The sequence below is a fragment of the Bombus fervidus genome, chromosome 15 (assembly GCF_041682495.2).
Source record: "Bombus fervidus isolate BK054 chromosome 15, iyBomFerv1, whole genome shotgun sequence".
NCBI lineage: Eukaryota > Metazoa > Arthropoda > Insecta > Hymenoptera > Apidae > Bombus > Bombus fervidus.
The window spans coordinates 4,082,082-4,098,024 of NC_091531.1; the positions used below are offsets into that span (position 1 = coordinate 4,082,082).

General features: G+C 28.9%; 1 protein-coding gene and 1 long non-coding RNA gene across 5 annotated transcripts in view; both read left to right on the top strand.

Moving 5' to 3' along the window:
* Positions 1-15,943, top strand: part of Hnf4 (Hepatocyte nuclear factor 4) — a 47,602-nt gene that overhangs the window by 23,125 nt on the left and 8,534 nt on the right. For all 4 annotated transcript variants that reach the window (XM_072018672.1, XM_072018673.1, XM_072018674.1 and 1 more), the window contains exon 2: positions 14,477-14,678. In XM_072018672.1, coding sequence (XP_071874773.1) covers positions 14,477-14,678 — 202 coding nt within the window. The remainder of the gene's footprint in view (positions 1-14,476; positions 14,679-15,943) is intronic.
* LOC139995317 (uncharacterized) lies at positions 8,861-9,426 on the top strand. Its single transcript, XR_011801942.1, has 2 exons — positions 8,861-9,006; positions 9,126-9,426. It is a non-coding gene; the product is annotated as an uncharacterized lncRNA (long non-coding RNA).

The following is a 15,943-nucleotide window of genomic DNA, read 5'->3' on the forward strand; positions in this document are numbered from 1 at the left end:
GCTAGCTGATAGTTAATGTATATCATATTATATCATATCATAATTATAAAATGCAAAAGAGTTTTTAAAGGATTCAGTGACACTTATTAATATTTGGACATCACGTCATCCAAGACAAAGTTTGGCTGTTAAATACTGGGATATCCTGTATAATTTAGAAATAACGTCACAAGGTTGTTGAAAAAAGTGACAGAATTCTTGATTTACATTAATTCATACAAGTTATTTCTACTTCTCTACAAATGCAATAATTGGTTAGATAAATTAAAATTTCTAATTTGAATTACTTAATTCATTTCTATGGAAATCATTGGCATTATTGCTATAAGAAGTAGGTAACTGCGACGGAAAAAATGTAACTTTTTATCGCTACTTATACGTAAAATAACAATGTTAAGGAAAAAGGTGCTTATGTGTAATGTGACTATTTACAATTATAATCCTTCGAGAACGTAACTGCAATTAGCTACCACTTACATAATGAATAGAACGTGTTGATATTAGCGTATTAGTTCAATCGGAGACACTTAGTTGATGTTTGTGAATACATAAAACTTCATAGCCTTGATCCGATTTTGATCTTCACTGGTAACACGTTTTTCTTCTTTCTATTTCGTTTTTTCTCTTTTTTTTTTTTTTTTTTTGTACATTTTCATTGTCAGGCCAAGCTAGTGATGCGTAATGTCACCAGTGCCCTCTTGCATAGTAATTTATGAAACAATTAGGCATATATTACAAGTTATAGCTATTATATATTTATGTTTATGACTTTGTAATTTTGGAATAACGAGGTCTTGTAATTTGTAAAATTTATTAAGTAATAATATTAATTATAGGGTATAGATCGAAAACTCTTCATTTAAAATTTTACAATTTTACTTTAAAGAAGATATTATATACAATAAGATAAGATAGTAATTTGTTATTTATAAAATTTCTCAAATAATAATATCAGTGAACTAATAATTTACTAATTATAGGCTATAAGTTCCTATTTACAATTCTACGTCAACGGATAATTAAATAACTTACATAAATGAGTTGTAGAATATTTTCCAAGCTTTTGTTTATTTGTGTAAGGGGGTTCAGAAATGAAAGTACAATAGAATATGTTTATACATAACTTTTTAGCACAGTGGAAAGATTAAATATTAGAGTAAAAATTAAGAAGAATATTTCTCATCTGTTCCAACAATCAGAAGAAAGTTAAACTTCATTAGAATGTTTACTTTAAATGTATTTAACCTTATAATTAATGTGAACATTCTGGTTTCCTTTGTCATTCTCACTATCTTCTTTATTTGTGACTTGAATTTTTATTGGATTTCTACTTATGCAGGTACTTATAGTACAATATTATTATAATTTTTGTGTCATTAATGAAAATCATAAAAACCAGGTTTCAATAGCAAAAGTGCAGAATTTTATATAGGGACCCAGATTTTATACAAATTCTAAGCATAATAAAATAAAAGTTATTATGTCCAGGAGCTTCTTATTCCATTTTTGTTCAGACAGTATAGGAAACGAGGCTTCTCAATACCCAAACTTAAAGTCTTATAATAATCACTATTTTGATAATTTTTAAAATATTTCCTCTAAACAATAATAATATGCACACACTTATTTCTAATTTATTATTTGCAGTTGCACGCCAAGTCGTAATTATTAAAATTAAATGATAAACGACTTTAAAAAATTAAGTTATCAAACGTTACGTTATCTTTGCTTTCGCGGTATAATCCATCGACATTCGTGGAACGTTCCCTAAGAATAATTTCTATGCATAATTCAAGCCAAAATGTGGAACGGTAAATGGAAATATATAGAAGCATACAGTGGATATTTCGTAGCCCGAAAATGAAAGTAGGGAAACCTCATCTAACTTGGAAATATTAAAGTCGCTCTTCGAATGTCGGAATGGAAAGTTATATAATAAATTAGCCGCTAAATAAAGATCGAAATAACATCTTTTCTTTCCTTTTTCCCGCGTCGGTCGCGATTATACTTTCTAAAACATAAAGTGATGTAATCGTTTCAGTTTTCTTGAGGAAGTTCGCGATTCCCGTCTCATTATGCAATTAACAGTTTTCAATCCTGACACGTGTTTCTCTGCCAGATAAGAAAAAAAAGGCACACTCCAGCGATTTGTACGCGTTTATGCGATTCACATGTTGTTAATATGTAACGCGCGAACGATCGTAAATCGCTTCTGGCCTTAGAAGAAAATTGATCGACATTTGATGTCCTTTTCTATAAAATGATAAACGAAAATTATTAGTTGGATAATTTCGTTAAATTAATCATTCCTTTGTAATTGTTAATTTATAGTTTTTATCTATTCATTGGTCATTTATGGCATCATATTGTAGCTACGTTGTAATTTACGCGCTCATTTAACTAATCGGCGAATCCTATCCCATCTTCTACGTTCCATATCTCATACCTCGCATCCTACATCATACCATGTATATCACAAGCAATACTTCATTTTCCATACCTAAGAAGGTAAGTGCAAGTTTAAGTTAAAAGCTGCACGTTGGACTCTACGACCTCCATCCCTCTTTTCGCACTATTCACATGCTCCCTATCATATGTCCAAAATCTAATACCTACTATCCTATATCTATGGCTCACATTTCATTTTGTAGGATAGCGAGTTTCGTTTATGGTAGGTAACGATTTCTTGTGAGTTCTGAAGGAAATTTGTGGCCAACTGATTTCATTATGTGGGATGGCTTGTTTCGTTTACTGGAAGTTGAGGATTTTGAGAATTATGAGCTAGAGATACTGGGCGTGTGATGTGAAATATGAGAAAGGGAATATGAAGTACGAGATATGGAATTGAGAAATGGAATGTGAGAGATAAGATCAAGAATATGTGTTAGGAATATTCTGGGTGGGGGTATAAAATGTGAGATAAAGTACATGGAATGAGGGATGAAAATGTGAGCTGTGGACTGGATATGTGATAGTGGATAGTGGATGTTGGATATGGAGGCAGAATATGCGATAATGTGAAGTAGGATGTAAATAATAAACCTAATAGGAAAAATAGTGCATATTGCAGATTAATATAGATCACAAATACTTTTCTAGAGTTCTTGGAATATTCTTAATACAGGAAGTATTACTTCTATCTTTATACATAATTAAATGCACAGTACTTTACATTCAAAGACGTAAACAAATAACGAAGTGATTATTTTTAACAAAGTAACATAAATAACTTCATTAAAGGTATATGGTATTGAATATTGATTAACATAAGTTAATATGATATAAGGAATAATATGATGCGTAATGCAGGCAAACGTTAACAAGGGATCATTTAATGGACAATTAATCGCAAATCAATAGAAAAACATGAGAACTGCTTCATCCTTCAAGCGTGGAAAACTTTCCACGTTTCTTGTTCGTGAACCACAGTCGGCGACGTCTTTTATCGCTTTACTCTTAAGATTACTTTTGCTGCCAATAAAAACGCCATTCCTTTTTTCTTTTTCCTCCTCCTCCCCCTCTATTTCTCTGTCGTCGATTTCCTATATCACATTGCTACTGTTGATTTTCATAATTAGATTATTCCTCGAAAAGTTTGAACCGTACGAGTTTTCTTCCCTTACAATGAGTTATAGGTTAGGAACAGATATTTTCCTAATGAATCATAATTCCACATCAATAGTTCTTTTTAATCGAAGTAGAATATAGAATATTTCGCTATTTTCTTTTAGTCTTTCGTTTTTTTTTTTACGTTTACAGGTTAAGGTTAATTCCATTCTTTATTACCTTTTCTTAGATATATACTATAAAGATATGTGCACATTATAAATATCAATAGCGTCACGCTGTTCCTTATAATCGTAGTCATTGTACTCATTAATAATACATTAAATACAGTGATAAATATCGAAAAAAGGAAGGAAAAGAATTATATGCCAGATATTATAGAAATTCTGATATCTATCATAGTAAACATTTATCTCTTGACGTCGTCAGGTTTACATTCATGAACGGACATGAATATGCTTGACATTAAAACATTATAAAACTAATTGTTATTTGCATACCTCGTACTTTTCTTCCGACTCCTTATTCATATTTTCATTGATTGTTGCATAATTTTCACTTTTTGATCATTACGAATGTTTGCATTTGAAGAAAAATCCTAACAGCTTATCTTCTCTTCCTTTTGCACTGGAAATAGTGTTTTGTTGCCAAAGTTGAATAGTAAATACATAAGCGTGAATGTATAGACTAAGATTTGTAAGAATGATGAACTTGCATGTTTTTTTACTCCCTGTATATATCATTCAGATTAATTGGTATCTCTGTTCCTGTGAGCAAGATAAACTTGCAGAAGAGGAATAAATTTTCAGATAAACTGTTTAGGAGAAAAGAAATTGTTTAGTATTCAGACAACTATGATAAATAATAAATAATTTGTCAACGAGAAATACAGAATTAATTTTTAAATAATAATTGCTGTTATTTAAATATAGAATAATTGAATTCACATTTGCTAGATATACAAATCTTATAAAGTTAATGTTAAATTTTATATAATTTATAAAATAAGTATAATAATAATAAATAAAATAAGTATATAAGTTAAGTAATAAATAAGTAATATTACACACCATTAATTAAGAAAAGGAAAGATATTCATAAAAAATATTTTAATGGGAACTATATAGATTTTCGTTTCTTCTTCTTTTTTTTTTTTTTTTTTTTTTTTTTTTTTTGGCGAAGATTTCGATTACAAGGCCACGGATATTTCTGCTGCAATTTTTCCAAGAATCATGGTCGTGGCCCTAAGTAATTATTTGCACGCTAGAAACGTGTTTGTTCTTGGACATCTTGGTAAAGTATGACATTCTTGCTGGACATTCAATAATGATTGCTGAATGATTAGATCAGTGGATCAAATCAGTGAATCAAAGGATCGAAAATTTTTGTCTGCACATTATGTATCAGAACAGAGACGAAATGAATAGAAATTGCACAAATTAATTATAAATAGCATTGATGCCATCTTTTATTGATACGACGTATTCTTGAAAAAATTGTTCTGCAATTGTTTGACGGTAATACTAAATGAAATTCTTACATGACAAAAGGCACGGATCGAAGCATATATACATTAAGGAGAATTTACATTGAAATTCATGTTTACGGATTCGTGTTTGAGTTTGGTGTTAGACAGTCCATGCCGAAGTATTGCGTTTTATGCAAGTATGTATGTTCAATCATGACGAATCAGCAAAAACTTCACAAACAAACTACATAGGAATATTCTTCTTTAACCTTAAGACTGAATAAATTATCTATTTTACTACTGTACAATTTTTTAAATGTTTGAATATTTAAATTATTTAAATATTTTTCAATTTACAAAATATTTTTACAATTGCAACATAATTTCATTTTTTCACTTCTAATGTACTAAATCGACTGTATCGATAAAATGTTTGTTTTACTGTTTATTCTTCATTTATTATTCCAACTGTTCAAATAAAAAAATCAATGTTAAATATAGACAGTGTTTTAAGAAATCTCCGAGTAAAATTCCCTTGCAATTATCCTTGGAAAAAGGATAGATGTATTCCGACTCATAATGTCCAATTAATTATATGCTTTCATTTTTATATGCTCTTAAATTCCTGTCTTTCTTCAAATCTAAACATCTTCAAAATATTTTTTAATATATAACAAAATCTTTCTCTTCGTTGAAACGAGAAAGAGATATAGACATAAAAGTTCGAAAATCTCAGCAAAGTTAGATCGTAATAAATCCGATATCTGTTGGTTTACTCTTTGTGTTGATTGCGCTCAATCAACTCTTTCTTCGTTCTTTCGCTACTAATTTTAGCAGTTATATAGGCTCACATTGGAGTTACGTAAAATTTGTCTAGTGTCGCACATGTGTAAATATTTCTGAAGTGGATTTACATGATCCTCAGGTTACGAAATAATACGTAGTTAACATGTAGACACGTGTACGCCATTTAAATCTAGATATAGTGTCTAATTAATTATTCAGTTTCTTGATGATAATTATTCAGGTACTCGAAAAAATTACATTCTTGAATTATTCAAAATAACAGTAAGATTAGTGTATTGAAAAGGTCAATAATTCATTATGAATTATATAATTATCGATTTGATCCTTTTATTATTATTTTGTTCTGTTATTCTGGTATTCTGACGAAAATTACGTTTTTTGTGGTTATGTTATAATATTACGTTAAGAAGGGTGTTTAGGAGCTTTCTTTTTTGGAAAAAGAAGAAATATCTTAAAGAACATTCACATAAATACGCTACACAGGCTACAATTATGTTGCACAATTACGTTGCTACATAGTTGCCTTGACTAAAAAATATTTTCATTTTACTATTCGTCTCTTAATATTCAATCGTAATATTAAATCCTTCGAACAGCGCCTAAAAATAGTATCTTTCATAGTAGATTCATAAAATAAAAACATTCTTATCCCTTCCTATTTCTCTATGATATTAAATTCTTGCAACATAACCTAAAAAAAGATATCAAAGTTTCCAGCAAAAGTGTCAAAGGTTTCATGAAACAAAAACATTCACCTTTTGTCACTATGACACTACCCAATCAAGTAGCCAGTGATTTTTACAATCAGCCAGAGAATTGGATGCGAGCCGTCAGGAACGAAAAAGTAGATGAGACGCCAGTATCTTGTCAGCGAGATCAAGGTCCGGTCAGCACTCAGTCATTCTAGTTCTTTTTTGTGGTATTGAATGTGGTGTTACAAAATGGCTGGTTTGCTTGCACGGTATCAAGGTGTTACTCAATAATTCCCTACTGGAGGAACAGAGACAAAAAGGGGGATTACTAGTTGACAAGTGTTTTTGCTCTAGCGACACTTTACTTATTCGCTCGCCACTCTCTTTATGCTCACGTGTGCATCATTTGCATGACATGTTGCGGCTCCCTTACAGTGACGGAAGATCCGTAAAAAGATTGGAAACTAATTTCCGAATTCTCATATAATTCTGCGGTATTTTTCTGTACAAGTGTTTGGGAAATGTAAATTGTGATTGTTATGGAGGGTAATTCCCACGGGAAGTTAGAAAATCGACAATTGCTAAACGACAGTCGTTTAGTTATTGAGGTATTGGAATAGTATTGGTACGTTGAAGTATTAAAGTATTTAAAGCATTAAGATAATGATCATTAATTTATTTCATTTATATGATATAACAAGTAAAGTAGTAAAAAAATGTATAGAATATATATTATACACTCTCAAATAATTATTACGAACTCGAGGATTTCGAAGTTTACTGCAAGGTTAAGTATAAAACGAAATTAATATTAATACATTCTCCATTAATATTCTGAAACATACAGACAAATATGAGAATCCTACGAGTATACAAACGAAAAAGAGAAACGATAATTTATTATTGACCATAAAATTACAAGGTTTTACAACATATTCCTGATTTACTAAATATTAGTTTTTATTTCTCGTAATTACATAGTATTGCATACAAAATACGACATCTAAAGAAATTCATTTCTTGTTTGTTTGATTCTTCATTCGCTTCCTACTATGTACATAATTGTAGAGCTTCCATAACCTTGAAACACTTCATATACAATTTAAACATATTACCATTAACCCACGTGTTTCTTCCAATCCTTCTACAGGAAATCTTGGAACTTACCAATAACTGTGAGCAAAGTGAAAGTTTGCAGTAAGTTTGGAAAGAGCTATTGCCAAATTGTTCAGTCATTCTTACGATCGTTAATTGCAGTCAGAAAACAGCCATTAATTTTAGAACAAATTGGAAACTCTCCAAAATCGTATATTTATACTGGCTTATGTTAGCTATTATATATCTGAAATTATTTCTGCTGAATTATTTATATTGGAAGACCAAATTTTTTATTTAAATTTTTTATATTTATATTTATCGTAAAATCAAAGATTTATTTTGTATGTATTTTTAAATTATATTTATATTTATTTGAACTCACTATTTTCTTTGTTAAAGCATTTCACAGGCTTTATTCTTCATTTACCTTTATTTCTAACTTTAGCTTTTCATGCAAATTATTATTATACAAATATAGTTTTGCAAATAAAAATTTGGAATATTACATATATGCACATACATATACATCAATCGAATGAAATAGAATGGCCACGTACAAGCATTGTGGAGAAGATTGAGAGAGGAGGTAGAATAAGCTGCTATACATATAGCGAATCGCGATGATTACGTCATGAGGGTCAGTTCTGCAAGTTTTGCTTGTCATCGCGTGTCAGCAAAATAGTCTAGAGTTAGCGGATGTGTATTTATAAGAAAGCAAGAACTTTTTTAAACACTATCACCTTTTGTCATCCTCTTTTCTTATTCTCTTAAGATTCATTTCGTTTTCCCATTTAATTTATTTTCACTGAAAAATAATCAGACTGGTTTGAGGTTAGGACAATTTCATTGTACCAATTAATTGCTTAACGCGTGTTCGGATCTCGTTATATGTGTTGTTTCCTTTTTTGGTGATACATGTGTGCGTATGTTTGTTACTGATCTTGTGATGTTCATATTAATAGGAAGATAATGGAGGAGGTAGAAAGCACTATACTGGATGATCTAAGATGTTTGTTTGTGCTTGATTAGATTAGAAAAAAATATATATTCAAAGATAATTAAATAAACCAAAGCTTTGGAAATAGATATTTTAAAATTTCATTTAACAATAATTAATACTATAATAAATACAAATTAAATTAATAACAATAACAATGAATTCCTTTTAAATTAAAAATTATTTCCATCTCTCTTTTCATACTTTGAGTCATCAGATTATAAATTGCATATATGTTGCATACGTTTAGAATGAAATTTGTACTGGCTGGAAGAATATCGAGACGTATAATCAGAGACACAATCGTCGAAAGATACCAGTGAATAGGGTCAGGAACTAGACTTTGGCTCGAGTTAAGGCAGGTCTCGTTCACTTTGGTATGCGATGCGAAATAGAATCGATATATTATATTTCACATAATCACAGCATCGATGTATTATCTATATAGTTATACTCTGTCGTATATTTATGATGAGAAAATTTTCTTTGTATACAGGACGTAAACTGATATGCAAGAACAAACTATCTATACCGGGTGTTTTAAAATATTTGGATCAACTGTAGATATTTTATAATGTATAGTTCTAATTAAAATTTCTATCATATAATGGATTATTCAAAATATTTCCTAACCTAAAAACTAACACTGAGAAAATATTTATTTCTTATCCATTTAAATTTCAATTGTAACCTTAATTTAATATCTTTATTAAATAGTGTTTGCTGAACATGGCTTGCGATTTAAGGAATTTTAAATTTGGATTATTTATGAAGTACATAAATCATTTCGTAAGCTACTTGATTTTCATAACTATTCCCTCTTTCAGAAATCACGTCACCGTCGAATCGACGTTTTCATCATTTTATACACAGATTTTCTATTTTTTGATATACTTGACAATACGCGTGTGATAATAATTTGCATTTATTATGAATTTCAAGTAAGCGCTTACAATATAATTTATTAACTTTCTTTCTTCCATTCCATCCTTACTATTAATTCATTGGCATTTCCTAAAAACCGAAAATCGTGAACTTTTATGTATATATATTGAACATCTTTTAATGAAACGTCAGTAAATAAAGAATGTCAACCATTTAAAACCGTTCCTTTCACATTATCAATTAATATATAGTAAATAATATAATTAGTAGTAGTAATAATAATTTCAATTTGATTATTACTTGTAAAAATAATAATATTCTTTACGCAATAATATTAGTTGTATAAAAATTTGCTTTTTTAATTTTAAATTTTTTAAACTTATCGAACAAAAATTTCGTTTGAAACGATGAGAATGATTCATTATACTTTCATTTATGCCTGCATCATTAAAGTCGTATATAAATTATTTTTATAATGAAAATAAAAATTTGAATATAAAAAACTAAACATCGATAACCTAAGGAATTATGCACATGCATGCCAATGAATGCTTCCAAAGAATTTTTTGAGAAACTAATAAAACATAACACATGATAAGTTTGTGTAACACAAAGTTTAAAAATCAAATTAATGCCATACATTGCTGACTTATTTGTATATTATAAATGATATATTTGAATGATACGAAATATCACTAATTATAATTATTATTCGTGTTGGATATTAACAAAATTAAATAATTGTTTAGTATTGAATTCAATTGTTTGATGAATTAATTGAATTGAATTGTTTAGTATTGAATTCAAGTAATTTTTTTTGAATGAGTGGTATGAATGGCTGATGGTTTCCTTTTCATCACCAAGGTCGAGCATTGTTCCGTGGGTTTATTTTCAAAAAAATAATTCGAATTTCGGTGATATTTATCCGCTTCCGATATTCATATCTCGAGAATTTCTGCATTTAAAATGCATTTAGAATCATCGTTTCATATAAACAAAATTCTATATGGAAAAATTTCTCCAAATTTTTAATTTCTGAAAATATAACCTATATATTATCTATGCAACAAAATATGCCCTCATGTGCCTATATAACATCATTTTTGTATATGCAATTTTACAGAAAAGTACATAAAATATTTCTTATAAACATTAAAATAAACCTTAACATTTGAATAACATTATCGAATGATATTAACATTGGCCATAAAACAATTTAAAAAGGAATTTTTATTCGACAGTAAACGTTAAACAATCTCTTGAGCTTCTGGAATATTTCTTGTTAAACGTATTAAACTATTCATCGTCTAGTGGCATGCGTTAAATAGCATCTGTCCGCTGTTTTATTATTCAAAAGAATCCTTTATCTATCACGGCCAGAAAGCGTGGAAAATCTGCAAGATAAGAACGTGAGATGTCACTGGGTCAGAAAAATGAAGAAAAAAGCTTGTTACGACCGATAATGCAGAACTCGTTTATATCTTATGCGCACGAGACACTGCAGGTATTATAAAAAAAAATATATGCAGAAGAAAAACCAGTGAACGGTCCTTGAAATAATTTATGACATGCGATTAATTAATTTTTATTCCTACACCATTTTCCACCGCAATCAGTATTCATTCTTTTTCCTATCTTGTCCTATTATGAAATACTTTTACGACGGTCTCGTTTCTCATCGTCAAGATATTCTTTCTGTTGACTGAACTCTGTTGACAATATGGTCGATGTTGGATAAATGAAGATAATTCTCGGATTAGAGATATTACAAAGTGTTTACTTTGTAAGATCCCTAAATTCATCCTTAAAATGTCAAAAGTGTGAATTTTCAAAATTATAAATGGTATATATGGCTTATGACTGTAATAAAATATATAGATATAAATATAAATGGTGAGAACGATGATATAAATACAGAAATACGCATAATTATATATATATAATTATATTAGTAAAAATTTTTTATCAACTGCGGTAATAATATAAAATTGAAAAAAATTAAAATTGTATTGCTGATATTGATATTACTTATAATGACGAATTAAAAGTATTTGACGCAATTTATTTTATGGTAATTTAATAAACCTATAATTAAAGTAAATTATTAAAGATCATAATAATACTAATGCTGAACCAATAAGCGTATACTAAACAAAATTGTATAATTAGAAAGGAACATCATAATAGAAATAGTAATTAGATTGAATTATAATGGTAATAGATACTTGAAGATTTAACGTTATCGGTATTTCATAGCGAGCTGAAAGTCTTTTTGCAATAGTTTATCAAGAATATTCAAATATTATCTCAAGGACCTTAAGTACTTTGCATACTTAACCCCGTGATGACCTAACTCGATGTTTTTACCGCGTGAAAATAAAATTGTAATTTCTGTGCAATAGCTTCACGTCTCTCCATCGCAGTAAAATAAAAATTCAATGCGTTATTTCTGAAAATAAAATAACAAACAATTTTATATAATTTTATTTATTTAAAAGTAATGTAAATGATGATTATTTAATTATTGTTGTATAATATATATATATATATATATATTTATATTTATATATATTTAATCATATTGATACCTTTTTTGTAGAGTCATGGTTAAATTTGAATACGCAAAAAAATAATCTTTTTAATTTCAGATAATATTTAATAAGTTTTATCTAACTTCCCGCAATTAGCTATATTGCAACTTTTCTTGTTTACTTCGAAATTATTGGCTTAATTACTTTACTTTTCAGACGAATATTTATTTTGTAAACAAAATTTATTTTGTAAATAATCTTGCTTTGTTGTTCACTTTATTTTACTATATGCACATATACATCTGTTACCGAAATTATTCAATGTTAATACAGTAGTCAAATTCTTGACTCCTGTTTCAGCAAGTGCTAACACTTCTGGCTCCTTCTTTCGTGTTATTCCAATGTTATGCCTCTTAAGCCGCTTGTTATCCCAACACTGATGCCTCACCTATTTTTACGGCGGTATTAGTACGATTCCTTAACAACTATCGCAAACAATCTTAAAAATAACACGAAAACAAGATGGATAAATATTTGAACGTCTGGTCCTGTTCCGAGTGATCATTGATACACTCTGACCAGTTGGAACAATAAAGAGAACAGTTTCGAACTTTTTCTTTCTAGTCGCCGCTTTCTTCCTTTATCTTCTTTGGTTGTCGAAGAACTTGTATTTTTAATTCGATAGTAGAAAATTTAGGAATCAGAGATTTAAAGAATTCAGTGTTCAGTGTTCAACAAGTTCTTTAATATTGTTTTCATGAATTTTCTTGAAAATTTTTAATTGCAAAATTTGACATCGTAACACCTAAAATTACGAAAAGTATAAATATTTCATAGTTATGATAAAAGTAAATAACATAGTTAAGATAAACAAAATTAATTGTTACGAAGCTCAGAATTTCCTCAGTATCGTCGCATGAGTGTTAAAGTTAAAAAGTTGAACATTGAGAGATTTCAAATTTCTGGGAATTGTATTTATAAAAAGAAGAAGTTATTGCTGAGAATCATGCAGATCTATTTATAAAGTTGTAATTATTTCCTTGAAAATTTCCCCAGGAAGGCAACAATGTATCTAACTCATGAACACATGTACATTAGTATTCGTGATTGATAAAGAACGCGACTTATCAGTAGGTTTATTGTTAACAGAAGATTCGTAAAGAAAACGTGCTAGAACAGAAATCGACGTATCCGACGCTCTTTATCACTAAATATCGGCATTTATATGTATGTATGTCTCGTATCGATAAAGAAATGATCCTCGTTCTCGGAACAAGATTTTGGTTTTATCCTATCTAGGAAATGTTATCCGTTTGCTAGATTATATTTGTACCTTTGAGGTTATTTTTCTCATATTACTTGAATCGATATTCAGGAAGATTTTTATTGAACTGAGGTTATTGATTTAAATACACACAAATAAAAATAATGTGTTCAATTGATGTCAAGTTTGTTGGTCGGCAGGAATTTAAAATGATGTGACATCAGAATTTGATTCGAGATTATCACTAATTTAATAAAGAAGTTTGAAAAAGACCATCGATATAATATATTTATATTTCTATTTTAATTTTGGATTTTAAATAGATTCAATTTCACTATATATGTAAAATTATGTCCAATTCGTATTTTCTGGGAAGATATTTCTAGACAAATGAGTAAAGTACATAGCAATCTGTACAGCTACGATAGGAGCTATCTATTCATAAGTCTGCTTGAAAGTGGATCATTTATTGTTCGTAGCTTGCAATTAGCTGTCTGGTTTGAACTAGGTCTACAGTGGAATTGTTTCACTTGTGATTTTAGGCGAAAGAAAAATTTATTGCAATCTAACGGCTTAATTTGAATTTTTTCTAACAAATACATCGATTATATTTGTAAAAAATACATATTTTTAGTTCTTTGGAATTTTAACATGGCTTAAATAGTCGTATTTGGCCAGAAATACTTGAGTAGAAAGTTAAAACACAGTTAGCTATGATAAACGACTTGTCGAAGAGATACGAAGCACTAACACAGCAAATAGAAAATGATAAACAGTTGGAGGATTATTTGGATAGTTAGGGAATAAAGATATGACATATATTTACAATGATTGGTGTGTATATAAACAGGTACATTTACGCATTATAAATAAACGTAGAATTTTATCTAGTGTGGATAACTCCTTTTGTTACTATCACATTAATACAATTTTTCGGAATAAATTTCAAAAGTAAAATGTTTCATTTTCTTCCTAATAGATTCGTTAAATTAATGGGGAACCATATTCACAGCTATCTGTGCTGTGTGCTAGAAAAATGTTAGTGAGTATCAGAATATGTATAGTATTTTTTCTAAATTTTTGAATACGGTAAAACGATCACCAATTTTTTGTTAAGTTTCACTTATCTACAAATGAAATAATAAATGAAAATTCATCGTGTTACAGATACCGATCTAAGCATGGGTGCCGGAGCAGCTGGAGGATCGGTTCTCAGTTTGCCAGGATCAGGGGTAGGTGGCGTGCTTTCGCAACATTGCGCGATCTGCGGTGATCGTGCAACTGGTAAGCACTATGGCGCTGCTTCTTGCGACGGATGCAAGGGTTTTTTCCGGCGATCAGTCAGAAAGAACCATCTTTACACCTGCAGGTTGGTGAAATTCTTCTCCTTTCCTTTAAAATTAGATCTTGACCCAGGGCCGGAATAAATTTTTGGAGGCCTAGAACTACAATACAACTTCATTTTTTTTAACTTGTCGGCAGACAAACAGTATGTTTGTTGAAGTTGATACATATAAAGTTCATGTAATAGAAGCATACTATATTTCCCCCCACTGTCTATTATTTTTCGTTCACATAATAGGAGCTCACATTCGGATAAGTGAATTCAATCAGCAGAAATTCGATTAGTCGAGCATTAATTATAATTCCAATAATTTTACACATAAGATACTTATGTCATAAGACACAACGGAGGACCTCGCTTCATAGAAAAATGAGCGATTTATTTCACTTTTATGAAATATTTGAAATGTTGCACTTGTAAAAATCTCCATGACTTGTCTGTTTAGAAGTCCTATCTATGTTTAAAACTCAAATATTTTCGTGTATTTTTAAAAGCCGTATCTTCCATTTGAGAAATATCTATGACTAATGAATTTTCGTGATAGTTGATAACATTTTCGAATGGGCTAATAATGAAAATTCGTTAGTCAGTAAATAAGATCGGTATCATTCTTGAAATATCATTTATGTTATATATAAATTAAAGTTTTTATTCTACTTTTTTTAAGCAAATTATTTTTTACTCTTAAATACGTATAATATAACGAATTAACAAGTTAACGAAATATTTTTAGAAATTAAGATGTTAACAACATTTAAAAATGATTTTAACAATTTAATTTTTAAATTTCGGTTAAGGTATAGATTTAATGGGAAATGTATTTCTAATAATTAATTGGAAGTATATTTGGAATTTTAGAACTTGGATGACTTGCACTTGAATTTTCAAAAATCAGGCTAATGAAAAATTAAAAATTGCTTGATAATTTTAATATTAGCAATTTTTTATAAATGTTCTTACAATATTCTTATGTAATATTCAATAAAAATTGCTCATATTATCAACTAAACATTTTCGCTTATAATGATAAATGTTAATATCAATGATATATTGATGTAATGCTTCACTCTGTTACAAATTACATATTTTTCAAATCATTGGTTGTAGTAAATATATTAAGCATCAAATAAGATTATATGATAATTAGCTTTAAAATTATAAAGTAGATACAAACCAAAATGTTATATAAGTTTGTTAAAGTTAGTTATAAATTTCGAAATTACTCATACTGTAATATATGATGAATGTGAAGTGAGATTATGTAATAACTGATTATGACATACATATAT